At 43.9% G+C, this 17,891-nt stretch overlaps 1 protein-coding gene across 1 annotated transcript in view; it reads right to left on the reverse strand.

Annotated features, from left to right (window-relative positions):
* Window positions 1-17,891, reverse strand: part of sars2 (seryl-tRNA synthetase 2, mitochondrial) — a 60,758-nt gene that overhangs the window by 6,826 nt on the left and 36,041 nt on the right. Inside the window, exons 7-14 of the mRNA XM_069907767.1 lie at window positions 17,567-17,672; window positions 15,647-15,694; window positions 12,372-12,480; window positions 11,066-11,111; window positions 9,263-9,350; window positions 4,796-4,908; window positions 2,369-2,462; window positions 538-630 (exon numbers count right to left, since the gene is read on the reverse strand). Of these exons, the coding sequence (XP_069763868.1) occupies window positions 538-630; window positions 2,369-2,462; window positions 4,796-4,908; window positions 9,263-9,350; window positions 11,066-11,111; window positions 12,372-12,480; window positions 15,647-15,694; window positions 17,567-17,672 (697 nt within the window). The remainder of the gene's footprint in view (window positions 1-537; window positions 631-2,368; window positions 2,463-4,795; window positions 4,909-9,262; window positions 9,351-11,065; window positions 11,112-12,371; window positions 12,481-15,646; window positions 15,695-17,566; window positions 17,673-17,891) is intronic.

The following is a 17,891-nucleotide window of genomic DNA, read 5'->3' on the forward strand; positions in this document are numbered from 1 at the left end:
GATTACGATAAAATCCCAAGGAAGACAAATTTGGTTTGTGCACTCAAGTTAATGTATAACTTAAGGGGCACTCTCCATCTTCCCAGAACAGGCCTACATCTTTCAACTCACACTGAAAACAGAATGTAGGTTGTAGGTTAATTGGGCGGCATGGACTTGTGAGCCAACAAGGTCTGTTGGCCTGAATTCAAATTTAAAGAAAATTCCAGTCCATTGGAGTTTGAACCATAGAGAGGAATAGAGGAGGCCGCTCGGCCCATTGTATCCCTGACAGCAAAATAAAAAGCCATGCAGGTTCATCCCACATTCTTGTAGATTATCACAGCTTGCAGCCATGTTTCCCTCAGCATGACAGTGGCCATGCTTCAAGTTTCACTGAGTGGAAGGGCACTTCAGGACATCTTGTTCGAAACCTTTTAATCTTTTTGTGTTGGAAGAAGCCCCATTAGTTCAAAGGCAATCTTAAGATTGCTCCATTGCAGTGATTGAGACAGCTGGAAGTAATGGCAGGATACGAGAGGCTGCTTTCTTACTTACAGTGTGAGCGTACTTTAACCGGTTTGCTTCATCATGGTACATCATATTCAGCCTTCTGCTTTGATAATCTGTGCAGTTAGAGGCACTGGATAACTAAGCAAAGAGAAAGATTTAAAATAATTATTGTTGTGATTTTAAAGAAGGAATAAAAGCAACACGGGAGTGGAAATGAACATCTGTAAAATCACGCACCACCAGATTCGAGGACAATGTCTTTCCCACCTGGCCTAACTGCTCTCTCTCTAACACCGTACGGTGTCTCACTTACTGTATTATGTATGGCGTGTCTAGCTGGACTGTTTGCAAAACAAGCTTTCTCACTGCTCCTTGGTAAACATGACAATTAAAAAATTAAATTAAATTTAGACAAACAGGCCCTTTCGGCTCATGAGCCCTTGTTGTCAATGACACCTAATTGACCTACAAACCCCGGTACGGTTTTTTTTGAATGGTAGTAGGAAACTGGAGCACCCGGAGGAAACCCACGCAGACACAGGAAGAACATACAAACTCCTTACAGACAGCACAGGATTCGAACCCCGATCCCGACTGCAGTAGCAGCATTGCGCTAACCGCTCCGCCCCAATAAACCTGAGCTTCCCCTGACTTTTGTCCCCTCCAGGGCTCTGAAAATCTTTCCCCTCTGTGTGTGCCCAACATTGAAGAGCCGTTTGGTTCAAAAAGGGTTAATGGCCCATGGAACCAAGGGGCTGTGTAGTGAACCCTGAAGGATAAACTGGGGTGGGAGGAACTCCAAAAGATCTCCTTTCACACTTTCTTGGACTGCACTTCGCAGATCTGCTTGCAGAAAGTGAGCCTACTGCACGCCAGTGAATCACACAGCTTGGTCATGGCTCATTAATCTTCGCAAGCATGTAATTATAGTGCTTTATGTTAAAAAAACGTGTGATTGGGGCAGGAGGAGGGAATTCAGTCCCTCATATCTGCTTTACCATTCAATAAGATTGTAGCTGATCTTTCAACTCAGCTCTATTTTCCCATAACCCCTGCAATATTCGATTTTTTTTTACATTTTATTTACAGCACGGTAGAAGTCGGTTCTGGCCACTTAAACCCGTGCCGCCCAATTACATTCATATTAGCCTACTCCCCTGTATGTTTTAAAGGGTGGGAGGAAACCAGAACCCCCAGGGAAAACCCATGTAGGAACAGGGAGAATGTATAAACTCCTTATGGAGAGCGTGGGATTCGAACTAAGGTCGCTGGGACTGTAACAGCGTTGTGCTAACCACTACACCAGTGTTTTTCAATTTTTTTCTTTCCACACAATATACCTTCAGTAATGCCTATGCCATAGTCGCTCTGTGATTAGTATTTGAGTGGAAAGAAAATGTTTAAAAACCACTGTTTTAATCATGCCTAATTGACTTGTTATGTGCACGGTTTATAACTGCAAAGGAAATGGGACAATGGCAATTTTTCCTCAAGCAAAATTTTTTAGTAACAATTGGGCCTGGAGCAGTGGTTCTCAACCATTTTATCCCCACTTACATGCCACTTTACGAAATCTCTTATTAATCACAGAGCACCTAAGGAATAGCAATTACTTAAGGAGGTACGTGAGTGGAAAGAAAAAGTTTGAAAACCACTGTGCTACACCAACCATGCCACCCTGAATCAATTGATCTGTCTCCCACGGTACTCTTATATTTTGGGTGAGAACATTTCTCGTCAGAGTCCCGAATGTGCGAGTCAGCCCTGGCTGGGAAACATTACCCCTCCATCTCCCCGGTTTCGACAAGATGCAGTTTCCCATGTCTTGCCTCGCAGCCCCTCATTTCAAGTTTGGCATGTCAGCCCATCAACCCACCTCTCCGTAATCACCCCTGCCGGGCATCCAGGTTTCGATGTCAAACTTGCGGTAGGCTGGCAGCCCAAGTTCCTGCGTTGGCATATCCAGAATCCTGCCAAACAAAACATCCAGAGAGCAGTGATGCTGACAACCACATGTGAAGAGACAGGACTAGGCACAGGGCAAACTCAAAAGGCCATGGAGGTGTATCCTCCCCACAAATACGCCCAGTGTCTGTCACCGGTGTTTACCGGTGGGTTTCCTCCCACACACCAAAGATGTGCTGGTGAGAAATTGGCCACTGTGAATTATCACTTAATGTGGCAAGAGAATCAAAAGGGAGTTGATGTCAAGTGGGAGAAATACGAGCTGTGGTGCAGTTAGTACAGCCACTGCCTTGTAGCTCTGAGACCCAGGTTTAATCTTGACCTCAGGTGCTGCATGTGTGGAGCATGCACACTGTTCCCATGGGTTTCCTCCCTCACCACAGAGACATGCAGCTTGGTAGGTTCATTGTCAAAAGCTCAGGGTAATGTGGGAAGGATTAATAAAAAGGGATTAATCTTGGATTAGTGTAAATAGGTGGGTGGATTTGTAGGAAGGAAGGGGCCGTTTCTATGCTGAATCTCTCCATGAGAAAGTTTCAAAGCAACAGGAAAATAAGGAGAGGGAGAAAGAACCTTTCGGGAATGCTTTGCTGGAAGCATGGGGCTAGGGAGCTAGGGGTCTGGAGCAAGGGACATGGGTGCAAGGGGTAGAAATAAAACACACAAGTCTGCAGACACTGTGGTTGAAATATAAACACGATACTGGAGAAACTCAGCAGGTCAGTGTACTTTATATAGCAAAGATAAAGTTACAAGGCTGACGTTTCAGGCTTGAGCCCTTCACATGTAAAAGCGTCGGCAGGCATTCGAACAAAAAGGTAAGGCCGGAAGGGTGGGGGAGGAATAGGGTCGGCAAAGGCATGAGGTAATAGGTGGAGAAGGGAAGGAGAGATCGGCAGCAAACATGGGGAAAGGGATGGCTAGGTGAACAGAGAGGGAGAGCTGAAGGAACGAAGATGGGGAGGGGAAAATGGAGAGCAGATGTTAATGCCACCCAGCTGGAGAGTGTCCAGATGGAAAATCAAGTCCTGTTCCTCCAATATTTAAGTGGTCTTGGTGGGATAGTACATGAGGCCATGGGCAGACATGAGTATGGGAGTGGGATGCAGAAGTGAAGTGGTTGGCCACTGGGAGATCCCTGTCACTGATGTAGACAGAGCGAAAGTGCTCAGTGAAGCGTTTTCCCAGTCTGAGCCCATTTTCTGCAATGTAGAAAAGGCCAGGGGGAAAAGCAACTGACAGGAATGCTTTGCTGGAAGCAAGGGGAATGGGAGCATGGGGCGCGGAAGGAGCAAGAACGAAGGGGACTGGGGTACGAGGGGGCAGGAGCACAGGGCATGGAAACAGCCCTCTAGCCATCATGCCAGGGCAAGATCAAGTTCTGCCAGATGGAAGACCCTCTCTTTTGTTGCAAATTCTTTTTCTCCCACTGAGTTGCCCGACCTGCTGAGATCCTCCCAGCAGATTGTTTTTCCTCACTATTTGAGATGAGACGTGCCAAACACATTAATTAACTTGCTGCAACTTTGAATCAGGTGCAAGAATCTTGTCCTAACCACCTTAGCACGACTCTTCCTGGAACAAGGAAGGCAATGCTTTCATCACAGGAGATAATGAGAGACATTAGGACCATTGAACATTATAGCATAGAAACAGGCCATCTAGTCCATGCTGAACTATTATTCTGTCTAGTCCCACAGATCTGCACCCAGTCCGTAGCCCTCCGTACCCCTCCCATCAATGTACCTGCCCAAATTCTTCTTAAATGTTAAAATTGAGCCTGCATTTACCACTTCAGCTGACAGCACACTCCCAGAACCTAGTGTGAAGAAGCTGTCCTTAATGTTCCCCCTAAACTTTACACCTCTCACCCTTAACCCATGTCCTCTGATTTGTATCTCACCTACCCTACATTTACTCTGTCTATCCCCCATCATAATTTTAAATACCTCTATCAAATCCCCCTCGTTCTTCTACACTCCAGGGAATAAAGTCATAACCTGTTTAACCTATCCCTGTAACTCAGTTCTTGAAGTCCCGGCAACATCCTAGTAAATCTCTACTCTTTCTATCTTATTGATATCTTTCCTGTAGTTAGGTGACCAGAACTGCACACAATGCTCCAAATATGGCCTCACCAATGTCTTATACAACTTTAACGTAACATCCCAACTCCTATATTCAATACTCTGATTTATAAAGGCCAAGATGCCAAAAGCTTTTTTAAAATAATAAACAAATAAATAACTAAATGGAAAGTCTGCACTTATTAAAATATCCTAGCAATAACGACCCTCGACCTCGCCACCAGAACGGACTTGCCCGGAGTCATTCGCACTTGTAGTGGAGCCCAAGGTCAGAGAAAATCTCCTTTTGTAGTGACACAAATTCATCCAGTAACTCCTTGCTCTCATTTCCAGTCTCAGCAGCGGTCACTCCAAACATCTCCACCTTGGAGGGAACACAAACAAGTTGACAGAAACATTCGAGGTGGCAGATCTTTGGGGAGCATGTCGAAGCACAGGGATAGATATATGTCAAGAGAAAATTATGAAAAGGGAAAATGGCACAAATGTGGCCAACAAGAGAGGTTGAGGCTAAAATAAAAGCAAAAGGGAGGGCATACAAGGAAGCAAAAAACAGAGGACTGGGAAACTTAAAAACTTACAGAAAGAGACAAAGAAAGTCATTAGAGAAAAAAGATGAATTATGAAAGAAAGTTGGCAAATAACATACAAAAGAATAATAAGTTTAAAAAAAATATAATGAGTAAAAGAGAGACACGGGTGGATATAGGTCTGATTGAAAATGATGCTGGGAAAATTATAATGGGTAACGAAGAGATGGCAGAGGAACTAAATGAGTATTTTGCGACAGTCTTCACTGAGGAAGACATTAGCAACACACCTGATAGACAGAGGTTTCAGGGAATAGATTTGAGTAGAGTCAAGATTACTAGAGAGATGGTGCTCAGTAAATTGAATGGACTAAAGATAGATAAGTCTCCTGGACTGGATGAGGTGCACCCATGGGTTCTGAAGGTGGCGGCTTTGGAGATTGTGGAGGCATTGGAATTGATTTTCCAGAAATCAATAGACTCTGGCATGGTTCCAGAGGATTGGAAGGTTGCAAATGTAGTTCCAATGTTTAAGAAAGGAGGGAGGCAGAAAAAAGGAAATTATAGGCCTATTAGTCTGACGTCGGTAAGTGGAAAGTTATTAAGAGTCGATCGTCAAGGAAGAGTTTATGAAATACCTCGAGGTGCATGATAGGTCCAAGCCAGCATGGGTTCATGAAGGGAAGATCCTGCCTGACCAACCTAATGGAATTGTTTAAGGAATTTCAAGTAAAATGGACAAGGGAGAGGCTCTGGATGTTGTGTATTTGGATTTTCAAAAGGCCTTAAAGTACCGCATAATAAGATGAGAGTCCATGGAATGACAGGAAAGATATTAGATTGGATGGAGCATTGGCTGATAGGCAGAAAGCGGTTGGGAATAAAGGGATCCTCTTCTGGTTGGTTGACGGTTATTAATGGTGTTCCGCAGGGGTCGGTGTTGGGGCTGTTTCTTTTTACAATGTATATTGATGATTTAGATTATGGATTGAATGATTTTGTGGCCAAGTTTGCAGTTGACACCAAGATAGGTGGTGGAGCAGGAAATGTTGAAGAAACTGAAAGATTGCAGAGAGACTTGGACAGCTTAAGAGAGTGGGCAAAGAAATGGCTGATGAGATACAATGTTCAGAAATGTACGGTTGGACATTTTGGAAGACGAAATAAACAGGCAAATTATTATTTGGATGGAGAGAAAATCCCAAATTCGGACATGCAAAGGGACTTTGGGTCCTCTTGCAGGATACCCTAAAGGTTAACCAACAGGATGGATTGGCAGTAGAGAAAGCGAATGCTATGTTGGCCTTCAGTTCAAGGGGAATAGTGTTCAAGAGTTAAGAGGTGTTGATGAAGTTCTATGGGGCGCTGGTGAGACCTCATTTGGAGTAACTGTGTGCAGTTTTGGGCCCCTTATCTTAGGAAAAAATGTAATAATGTTGGAGAGAGTTCAGAGATTTACCAGGATGATTCCAGGAATGCAAGGGCTAACACAGGAGGAACATTTAGCAGCTCTTGAATTGTATATAGAAGAATGAGAGGGGATCTCATAGAAACATTTCAAATGCTGAAAGGATTGGACAGAGTCGATGTGACTAAGATGTTTCCCTTGGTGGGTGAATCCAGGACAAGAGGGCATGGTCTTAGAATTAGAAGGCACACATTTAAAACGGAGATGAGGAGAAATTTCTTTAGCCAGAGGGTCATGGATTTGTGGAATTCGTTGCCCCATCCAGCTGTGGAGGCCCGATCATTGGGGGGAAATTTAAAGGGGAGATTGATAGGAATCTAATTAGTCAAGGCATCAACTGATATGCGGAAAAGGCAGAAACTTGGAACTAGATATGAGAACAATTTAGCTCAGGGTGGATATGCGGAGCAGACTCGAAGGGCCAAAAGGCCTGCTTCTATTCTTTATCTTCTGACCATCACAAAACTTTGATCATGGAACATTACAGCCCAGTGTTGTACTGAAAAAAATCTAAACCCTCCCTACCTCGTAACTTATTTTTCTTTCATCTATCTGCCTGTCTAAGAGTCTTTTAAATACCCCTAATGTTCCAGCCTCCACCACCACCCCTGGCAATGCATTCCAGGCACCCACAACTCTCTGTGTGTAAAAAAAAAAAAAAAAATTTATCCCTGATGTCTTCCCTAAATCTTCTTCCCTTCACCTTGTAGATGTCCTCTGGTGTTTACTACTCCAGCCCTGGCTGTCCACTTTTTCTATACCTCTCATAATCTTGTAGACTGATTTTCCAATCCAGGCAACATCCTGGCAAATCTCCTCTGCACCCTTTCCATAGTTTCCAAATCCTTCCTGTAATGAGGTGACCAGAACGGAACACAATATTCTAAGTGTGGTCTCACCAGAGATTTATAGAGCTGCAACATTACCTCGCGACTCCTGAACTCAATCCCCCAATTAATGAAGCCTAGCACATCGTTGGCCTTCTTAACTGTCCTATCAACCTGCGTGGCAACCTTCAGAGATTTATGGATTTGGACCCCAAGGGCCCTCTGTTCCTCTACACTGTTAAGTATCCTACCATTAACCATGAACTCTGCCTTCGCATTACCGTGATAACCAACAGCAACCTTCAACCCTATCCACAACTCCTCTAATCTTTGTATCATCTGCAAACTTACTGACCCATCCCTCTACTTCTTCATCCAGGTCACTTATAAAAATTATAAAGATCAGGTGTCCCAGAATTGATCCCTGTGGAACTCAACAAATCACTGACCTTGGGCAGAATGCATTTCATCTACTCCTACTACTCTCTGCTTTCCACAGGCAAGTCAATTCAGAATCCACACAGCCAACATTCCATGAATCCCACGCCTCGTGACTTCCTGAACAAGTCTCTTGCGAATACTCTCTGCTTTCTACAGGCACACCAGAGTATATGTGGTGTCTTGTCCCCACAGTATAGGAAGGATGAAATTGCGTTGGAGAAGATGCAAAGGAAATTCACCAGGATGTTGTGAATTGGAGCATTACAGCTATTGGGAGTCTTTTTTTCCTTGAACAGAGGCTGAGGGATGAATGGGAGCTCGAGAGACAGATTAGAAGGAAAGAGAGAGAGAGAAAAAGAGAGGAGGGGACAGGAATATGAGTTTTTGGCCTATATTTATTGGAATTTAGGAGAATGAGGTGGGGGGGGGGGGGGCGGAAATGAATCTCAATGAATGTTGAAAGTAAATCACAAAAATCTGTAGACACCATGGTTGAAGTAAAAACACAGAAGGTCAAACAGTGTCCTTTATGTAGCAACGGTAAAGATACATAACTGACGTTTCTGAATGTTGAAAAGCATGGACAAAGTAGACATAGAAAGGCTGTTTCCCATGATGGGAGGTTAGGACAATAATACAAAACTTAGGATCGAAGGACCTGCACTGAGAAGAGAGATTTGGAGGAGTTTCTTCAGCCAGAGGGTGGTAAATCTGTGGAATTTGTTGCCACAGGCAGTTATAGAGGCCAGGCCATTGGGTGTATTTAAGGCAGGGATGGATAGGTTCTTGATTAGCCAGGGCATCAAAGGTTATGGGGAGAAGGCTGGGCAGGGGTGTTGAGTGGGATAATGATCAGCTCATGATTAAATGGTGAGGCAGGCTTGATGGGCTGAATGGCCTATTTCTGCTCCTATATCTTATGTTCTTATAGGAAGCAAGGGCGACCTGACACTAGATAATACCACCGGATTATCCGGTCATGGTCTCATGCACCGGGGGGGGGGGGGGGGAGGGGGAGTTTGAGGGAATATCTGAGAGTTATTGCCCCACTCTGGCCTCTCTGCAAAGTAGTAGGTCAGTTGACCAGATTCCATTGGCTCCAGGTTTGAATCACTTGAATTGCCAAGGCGGGGCAAGAGCAGTTGTACAAACAAGTACAATGGTCAGCATGGATATGATGGGCTGAAGCGCCCATTTTTTTTTATACTGCACATCTTAATGCCCCTGCCATTACTGCCAAAGTTACTTTGCGAGCTTTTGGATCAGAATTCCAAAATTCCTAACAATGGGAGTATCTTAACCAGATGACGTGGGAGGGACTCCAGGAGATGGTGGCTCATCCTGGTCTTCCACGTCACAAGCTGGGTAACTTCCCATTCACCGCCCTGCCCCCAAACGCTGCCGACAATCCAAAAAACAAATCAAGTCAAGCAGCAAGTTAAGAGGTGGTACCTTGGTAAAGTGGTGGACCCTGTAGAGACCCCAAGGATCCCTCCCTGTGTCCGTCTCTGCACGGTAACACGTACTGCTGCACACCATCCTGGAACAGAAGAAATACCATTCATGCCTGGACTGCACGACCACGCCCTTCATCCACACAGTCAATTAGCCTGTGAAGCTTCATGGGAACAACAGGCAAATTTAATGTGGAACAACAAATGGAGATTCCGTAAAACCCCTGTGATCTTGAATTCAAGCAACCGACAAAAAAAAAAGTGGAAAATAAATAGGTTAAAAATACGGAAGTTTAAAATTGGTGCATCTCATCGTTAGTTCACTAATACTCAGTCTCATGCCAACCGGAAAATTCACTTATCGTGGCATCTACCAATTCCTATAGGTGCCGGATACCAGGGTGGGGTTACTGAACCTGTAAAAGAAATTCAAACCTTGGTCAAAGAGGTTGGTTATTTGGTTGGGAAAGGGCACAATAAATTCTAGTGTTAGGGAACCAGGTAGCTGAAGGCGCATACACCAATGGTGAAGGTGAGAAGAAAGAAGTCAGATTCAGAGCAGCTTGGAAGCAGAGCTGCCAATTTGCACTCAGATGTTTGACAGGAACCAGGGTACGATTGACAAGACTAATAAAGGTCCTGGCCACCAGAAAGAACTCCCCTCTTCCTCCTCCAATGTCAGCAATGGGACCATTATCATGTCCCTGATGGTCTCCCACTCTGATATCTCTTCCAAATGACAGCTCACCAACCCTGCAGCAATCCCTCAGCAGTGCACCAGGGGTGTCAACCCTGATTCTTTTGCTTGGAGTACTCTTATAAAAACTAAGGAACTGATTGCTGTCTTCAGGAAAGGAAAGCCAGAGGTGATCATTTGGGGATCAGAGGTGGAGAGGGAGAGCAAATTTAAGCTCTTTGGAGTCACTAACTCAGAGGATCTTTCCTGGTCCCAGCATACTAATGACATTGTGAAGAAAGTACATCAACACCTCTACTTCTTCAGGAGTTTGCAGAGGTTTGATAATAACATCGGAAACCCTGGCAAATTTCTACAGACATGTGCTATCTGGCTGCATCATGGTCTGGTGCGGGGACATCAATACCCCGAGTGTAAAGCCCTGCAAAAGGTAATGAAGACAGCTCAGAAGATCACAGGCAAAACCCTCCCCACCATCAAGAAAAGAACGCTGGATCCAATGTTATTCTTATTGGGAGTTGTTAAAATGGTTAGTCTAAAATTAGGATTAATTAGCTCTTTCTAGGAAATGTATAGCTATTACTTGGAAATCGGATATGGATTTAGGAATGCAAAGATGGCAAACTGAATTGAGATCTTGTATTCCTCTTGAAAAAAATAACACATTTTACGTGATAAATATAATTTTTTTCTGAAAATATGGAGCCCATATTTACAATATGTTGGTTTGAAGATTTAAACTCTCAATAGCTTGTCCTGGTGGTGATTTTCAATTTTACAGTGGTTGATTTGAATTTGTGTATGTATTTTTGATATTCTCTTTTTTTTAGGGGGTAGATAGGAGGGAGCAGGGTGGTGGGGAAGGAGAGGTGATTAGGATTATATATACCACATGTATTGTTTTCTATATATATAATTCATTATTAATTGAAAATGTAATTGTGGTTTAAAACTGTGAAAGTGCTTTTTGAATATGAGTGGTTTTGTAGGCATTACAATTGGTCTCTTGATGAGCTAGACCTAATACCGGACGAGAGGGCGAGGAGAGAAACTGAAACACTTAAAGGTTGTCAACTGGTAGATTTAGAACTCATTCATCATTACCTCACAGGCAGATCCTTGATGTTAACGGCATGATCCATGAAGTATCCTGGAAAATAACACCATCTTTCAACAGCTTGGAAAGCATTACAAAGGCGCAATGGTATAACTGAGCATTTACAGCACAGGAACAGCTGCTTGGCTCAGCTTGGGTACCCTGGTGCCCTCTTCATCTCATCAGCATCAATCACCTAATCCTTTCTCCTCCTGGCTCACTTATCTACCCTTACATTTTTACATTTAAATTTAGACATACAGCATGGTAACAGGCTCTTCTGGCCCATGAGTCCTTGCTCTCCAAACACATCAACTAACCTACAACCACTGTTCCCGCTAAGATGTGTGCATGTGGACGTGCACACACGTTTTATCACCAGCGCACAAAGGAAATTAATGTGCACACGAAGTAGTTCGAAGCATAGAATAAAATCTTAATTAAATCCGTAACTTTGTAGAATGCAATCATACTTGTATTATATTAAAATACGCCAATACAGTTTTATTAGCCATGAGAGATCAGCTGTACCAAAATGATCTTGAAACAGTTTTAAGTTTACATTTGCACAAGCACTCAGTGGGCACATACTTTTATCACAGGAAACAAAAATTGCACAACTAAGATTTTTGTGCACACTGATTACTGGACATTAGAGGAAATATTGCCTACAACCCCTGTATGTTTTTGAAGGGTGGGAGGAAACCCGGAGAGCCCAGAAGTAACCCATGCAGACACTGGGAGAACGTGTCTCCTATTCACCTCAATTTACTGTGGGAGCTACAACTGAATCTGGGATAAGATACCTCATGTTCCTCCGCCTGCATTCATGAGTGACTCACCTGCGTCACATCAAACTGGGACCACCCAGTTGCTGTTTGGCACTGCCACCCCATCGTGGTGGGGCGGTGAACCGAGGTATTCAGACCATTCTCCCCTGAGCTTAATGCAAGTTTGCTCAATTACAAATGTTGGGGTCCTCTGCACAATACAGTCATCGGTAGAAGTGTGAACCAGGGCAAGATCTCCTCATGTGAGGTCAGGCTCAAGTCAGTTCCCTATTTCATTCCCGATATCTCTTCCATTTCCCCCTCTCAAAACCTTCACATCCTCCGACTCAAGAACTTCCTTTGCAATTTTTTTTCTCATCCAGCCACCTCTCCAAAGCCCCTCCTGCTCTCACACCCACAACTCTTCTTCGTGCCCACATCCCCTAACCATCTGCTATCCATTCAATCCTCTCCCTCTTTAAATTAAGGTGATGCTCAAGGGATTACAATAGTCACCACCTCATTCATTCTGCGACGTCTTTACCTGCGATGCCAACCTCTGCTGTCCCTGCTAGACAGAGATCTTCAAAGCGAGTAGGATCGATCTGGTAAACCTGGGAGGATTTGGCGTTGGGCCTCATACCACAACCCTCCTATAACAAAATGAAATTCAAATATTAGGAACCATTGTTATAGGGATTTACCCTCAGTCACAGATCTAGCACACATACGCTGTTCAAAGTCCAACACAACCAAAGGAAATCACAGCTGGTAAGATGTTGTGTCCCTGCAATATGCAGGAGAGAAACTCCGTCTTCCACGTTAAACAGGGAGATTCGGTACGTCACCAAAGACGTCTGCAGCTGTACGGTGGAGAGCATTCCAATTGGTTGCATCACTATCTGGCACAGAGGTGGCACAAAAACAGCTTCTTCCCCTCTGCCATCAGATTTCTGAATGGATAATGAACCACAGTCACTACCTCACTTTCCCTTTTACACTAATTTAAAAAAAAATGTAATGCTGCCTCGAAACAATGAACTCTGTGACATGTTCAGGACAATAAATCCATTGAACTCAAGGTCTGAGAATGGTAGCCGATTATCGTCCTTGGAATCTATTGAACGAGAGAAACTACTGCAACTTGTATCAATAGAAGCCCAGAAATAAACGTGGCTGCCTTGGTTCCAATGACAACTACTGTCTGTGTGCCATTCTCACATTCTCCCTGAGAACAGGGAGGTTTCCCCAGGATGTTCCAGTTCCCTCCCCTGACTGTGCTGAGTAGATGGTTACGATGAACTACCCCTTGGTGTAGGCCACTGGGTAGGAGAATCATCTGATAAGCACGAGAGAGGGAGGGAGGGAGGGACAGAGAATGCATTTGAGGGGAATAGATGGCATTATTCTAAAGCCGGAATATTTTCGATGGGCTGAATGTTGTATGATCATGTAAGAAATATGATAAACTTCTCCAAACAACTCCAGAGATTGGACGGGAGATGCATACTAATTGTCTGTATATGAGCAACCTCATCTATCTCCAGCTGTGTGATTACCAAGCCTGAATAACAGCAAATTGCCCGACCATCTCCTCTCTGCTTGGGAATAGGAATATCACTAGATTCCATTTTAAAATAATTGATAAATTAGATAGAGCGGAACTGAAGAGAAATCTCAACACAGAGGTAACCTGATGGGAATGTATTAGTTGGATTTTTTTTTAATTTAGCAATCCAATCGCAGAGATGCTTTAAAGAAAGGTCATTGTACGGATGAATTTGCAAAGTTAGGGAACGTGGCTATTTAGTTAGTGTGACCACACTCCCTATGAAGTTAGGGAGTGTGGTCTCCTCTACCTCGGAGAGACTGGACACAGACTGGGAGATCACTTAGTTGAGCTCCTTGGCTCTGTCAACCACCATAGCGTGAATCTCCCGGTGGTCACCCATTTCAATTCCCCGTCCCATTCCTTTCCTGGCATGTAAAGGTAAAGGTTCCATAATTCTTTAACTTTTGTCCACTGTACGGCAGACAGAGTCGTCACTTTGTCCAGAGCCCCTTACAGAAACCGACAGCACCTGGTGTTCCCAGGCCGTCTCCCCTCCAAGTAAAGACCAGGCCTGCTTAGCTTGAGAGATCAGACAATCTCAGGCATATTCAGACTATTAGGTGCTAAAAGTCTGTCCATGGTGAGACCACCTGCAAACTGGAGAAACAACACCTCATCTTCCACCTGGGTACCCTCCAATCAGATGGCATTAACTTCAACCTCAGGTTTTCATTAAGACCCCCAACCCCACTCCCTTCTTCTTCCCTGTCGCCTTTCCCCCATTCTCTCTCTCTCCCTTTTGCTCCCTGTCTCCTTTCACAGAGCCAAAATCAATTCTCATCTTTCCCCTTATCACATCCAATTACCACCTTTGACTCCTCCCCCTCCCATCCTTCAGTCTTTATCCTGATGCCCTCCTGTTCTTTGCTTGTATCGTGAGGAAGGGCTCAGGTCCGAAATGTTGGTAATATATCTTTACCTCCTATGGATGCTGTGAGGCCGACTGAGTTCCTCCAGTATCTCTGTGTATTTGGACTTCGTCTGAAGAACTTTGTGTTTCACTCAGTTGTGGCCATTTTGCGGAGCTTGGTCCAGAGCTAACATAGATATAATGGGCTGAACAGTCTCTTTCTCTGCTAGAAGATTCAACTGGATAGTCTAGCAATATGGAAATAGCATTCATACAGAGCCCTCACTGCACCCAGTAGTTAACTCTGAGAGGCTCTTACATCTGGGTAAAAAGGTCCTGGGTTGAAATCCTGCCCCAGAGTCATGACTGTCGAAATCTACATTGATCGTCCAATGCCTTTAATTCTGATTGTCCTAGATCATATTTATCACATTAGACAGATATTACTCTGTGTTATAACCAAGACTTGGTAATAATGTAACTCAATTGGTTTCTATTCAGAATTATTTTTAAGAAATAATGTTTAAACAATATGGATGGATTTGAATTACAATTATATTAATTTGTGATATGTATATGATATGACATCATACGACATGCTTTTTTGCTACATTAGTATTAATATGCCATACTCTATAAAAATATTTTTAAAAAGAAAATTATTTATTTTAATAAAACATTTAACCAAGCCCCTCTGTGCTCCCAGCATAAGGTTAAAAACTATTGAAATATGTGGGAAAGATCTGCCCTTTGACCTAGCTAGTACACACCTCTTAGGCAAGTGGTTTTCAAAGTGTCCCCCCTAAACTCACATTCCACCTTAAGCAATCCCTACGCCACCAGTAATTAGTAAGGGATTGCTTAAGGTGGTCTGTGAGTGGGAAGGGAAGGTTGAGAACCTCTGCTCTCGACCCAATTGTTACTGAAATATTTTGCTTGTGAAAAATTGTCATTGGTCCATTTCCTTAGGAGTTCTGAAACCGTGCACATAACGAGTCAATGAGGGACGATTAAAACAGCGGGTTTCAAACCTTTTTCTTTCCACTCACATCCCACCTTAAGCAATCCCTTACTAATCACAGAGCACACGTGAGTTTAGGGGGGCAGTTTGAAAACCACTGTCTTAGACCGACGTCACTGAAAGAGAGAGAGGGTGCCACAAGCAGGAGAGGAGGCTTTGAAGAGGAGAGTTTGCAAAGATATGTGTCAGAACAAGCAAGAGAGATGTGAAGGAGGCAAGAATATGCCCTTGGAGTGCAATGAAAAAAGGCAGGAACGCCACACAGAGCATTAACACTAGCTCTGAGATGGGCCAATGTCGTTAATGGCGAGCAATTTCCAGGATTTTTATACTTACAAACACAGCCCCTTTCAGCATATCTGGGACGGTTATTGCAATAAATCCCTGAAAAAAGGAAAACGAAAAGTTACCCAGAAGTATTGAATCCATCTGCCTGCATAGTTCTCACAGAGTTGTACAGTATAGAAATAGGCCATTCACCCACAATGCGCATCATGTCACCGTTCCCCAAACCCAACTGACTTGTGTTCATCTCGATCAGTAGTTCGCAACTCCCTTTCCCCTCCCCCCCACCCCCCACTCACATCCTATGCCACGGGTGGTCTGGAGTTAATAAGAGATTGCTTAAGGTGACATGTGAGCGGACAATTACAGGACAATAAAGGAACACTGATCTCGACACTTCCTAAATGCGATTAACAACCCAACTTCGACAACTCTCTCAGGCCGTGCATTCCAGGTGAAGACAGCACCCTTGCACACTAAAGGGAAATATTGGCCAACCCCTTCTAACTTCCAAAATTTTGTCACAGATCTTTTTATCTTCACTTTCATGTCTTTTCATTATGAAATCTAAAAATCTAGAATGCAACTAAAGCAAAAGGTTAGAAACAGGTCAAACAACAACTACAGGGAGAGAGAAATAGAATTAATGTTTCAGGTCAACTACATTTTTCTGGTTGGACTCATCCGACCCCGGATACTCTCTTCTTCCAACCCGATTCAAGAACAGTTTTTTTTTCCCCTCTCACTGCTATCAGACTCCCAAGCGAACCACAAGATGCAGGAGAAGTCAACCATTCAGCCGTCTGCTCTGCCATTCCATCATGAGCTGATCCATTCTCCCACTCAGCCCCACTCCCTGGCCTTCTCCCCATAACCTTTGATACTATTTGGATACATATCAACCTCGGCCTTAAATACACTCAATAACCTGGCCTCCACAGTTGACTAAGATAGCAAATTCCAGAGGTTCACCAGTCTCTGGCTGAAGAAATTCCCCCACATCTTTTACATGAGTGCCCTTCAGTCCTGAAGTTGTGCCCTCTTGTCCTTGACTCCCCCACCATCACTTCTTTGCTTATTCCTTGAAGAAGGGCTCAAGCCAGAAACATTGGCAATAAATCTTTATCTCTATGGACTGCGAGACTGGCTGAGTTCCTCCAGCATTTCTGAGTATTTTTACTACAATCGCAGCATCGTTTCACTCTCCCCTACTATGGGAAACAACTTTGCCACCTCTACTCAGGGCTTTCAACATTCAAAATGGTTCTATGCGGGTTCCCGTTATTCCTCTGAACGCCAAGGAAAATACAGTCAAAGACCCGTCAAAAGTTCCTCATATGATAATTCCTTCCTTCCAGAAATCATTCTTGTAAATCTTCTCTGAACCCTCTCCAGTGCCAGCACATGCTTTCTTAAATAAGGAGCCCAAAACCAACCTCACACTAGTAAAACAAAAGTTGCTCTGTTCCAAATCATTTCTCTTGGTGAGTTTTATTTGCAGCATTTCTGTATGGGTTGACTTGCTGGGAAGCACATAAAACAAACCATTTCACTGTACATGTGACAATAAACTGGAACTGAACTGCAAGAAGCGAGGTAACTGGGAAAACAGGTGTGGAAGGATTAGAGTAGTGGTTAGCGCAACGCCGTTAAAGCACCAGCAATCAGGACAGGGGTTCGAATTCCGCCCTAACTACAAGGAGTTTGTACGATCTCTCCATGTCTGCGTGGGTTTTCCCCGAGGCCTCTGGTTTCCTCCCAACCCTTCAAAATGAAATAGGGTGGTAGGTCAATTAGGCATAATTGGGCTGCAAGGGCTCGTAGGCCGAAAGGGTCTGTTACCGTGCTGTATGTCTAAATTTTTTAAGGATTTAGCTGGTCCTTGCACAAGAGGTCCCCCTGGGTGGTCAATGCTGACAACACTTTGCCCCTTTGTGGGAGTGGACTGCGATTTGGATCAAAACAACTCACCTTTTTGAGGAGCTTGTTCATTGTAAACTGAACCAAGGCGAGCTGTAGTTCACTACCTGCTCCTTGGAGATAGTAGGATCGATGACCAGAGACGTGTGAGAGTCGCCTAGGTTGGAAGCAAAAGCAGTGTTCATTGGTTAAAATCCAAACCAAAGGCATCAAGAAATGATCCAACTACTTTTGGCAAGATGATTCAAGGAGTTGATTGGATGGATTGGTTATGGGAAACAGGAGTAATCTTATAATTACAGATAGGCGGCTCAAGGAAGATGACAAAAACATTGAACTTTCTTCCCAAAAAGCTTGTGACGTTGAGGTCAATGGA

This window comes from Narcine bancroftii, chromosome 13, assembly GCF_036971445.1.
Source record: "Narcine bancroftii isolate sNarBan1 chromosome 13, sNarBan1.hap1, whole genome shotgun sequence".
Lineage (NCBI taxonomy): Eukaryota > Metazoa > Chordata > Chondrichthyes > Torpediniformes > Narcinidae > Narcine > Narcine bancroftii.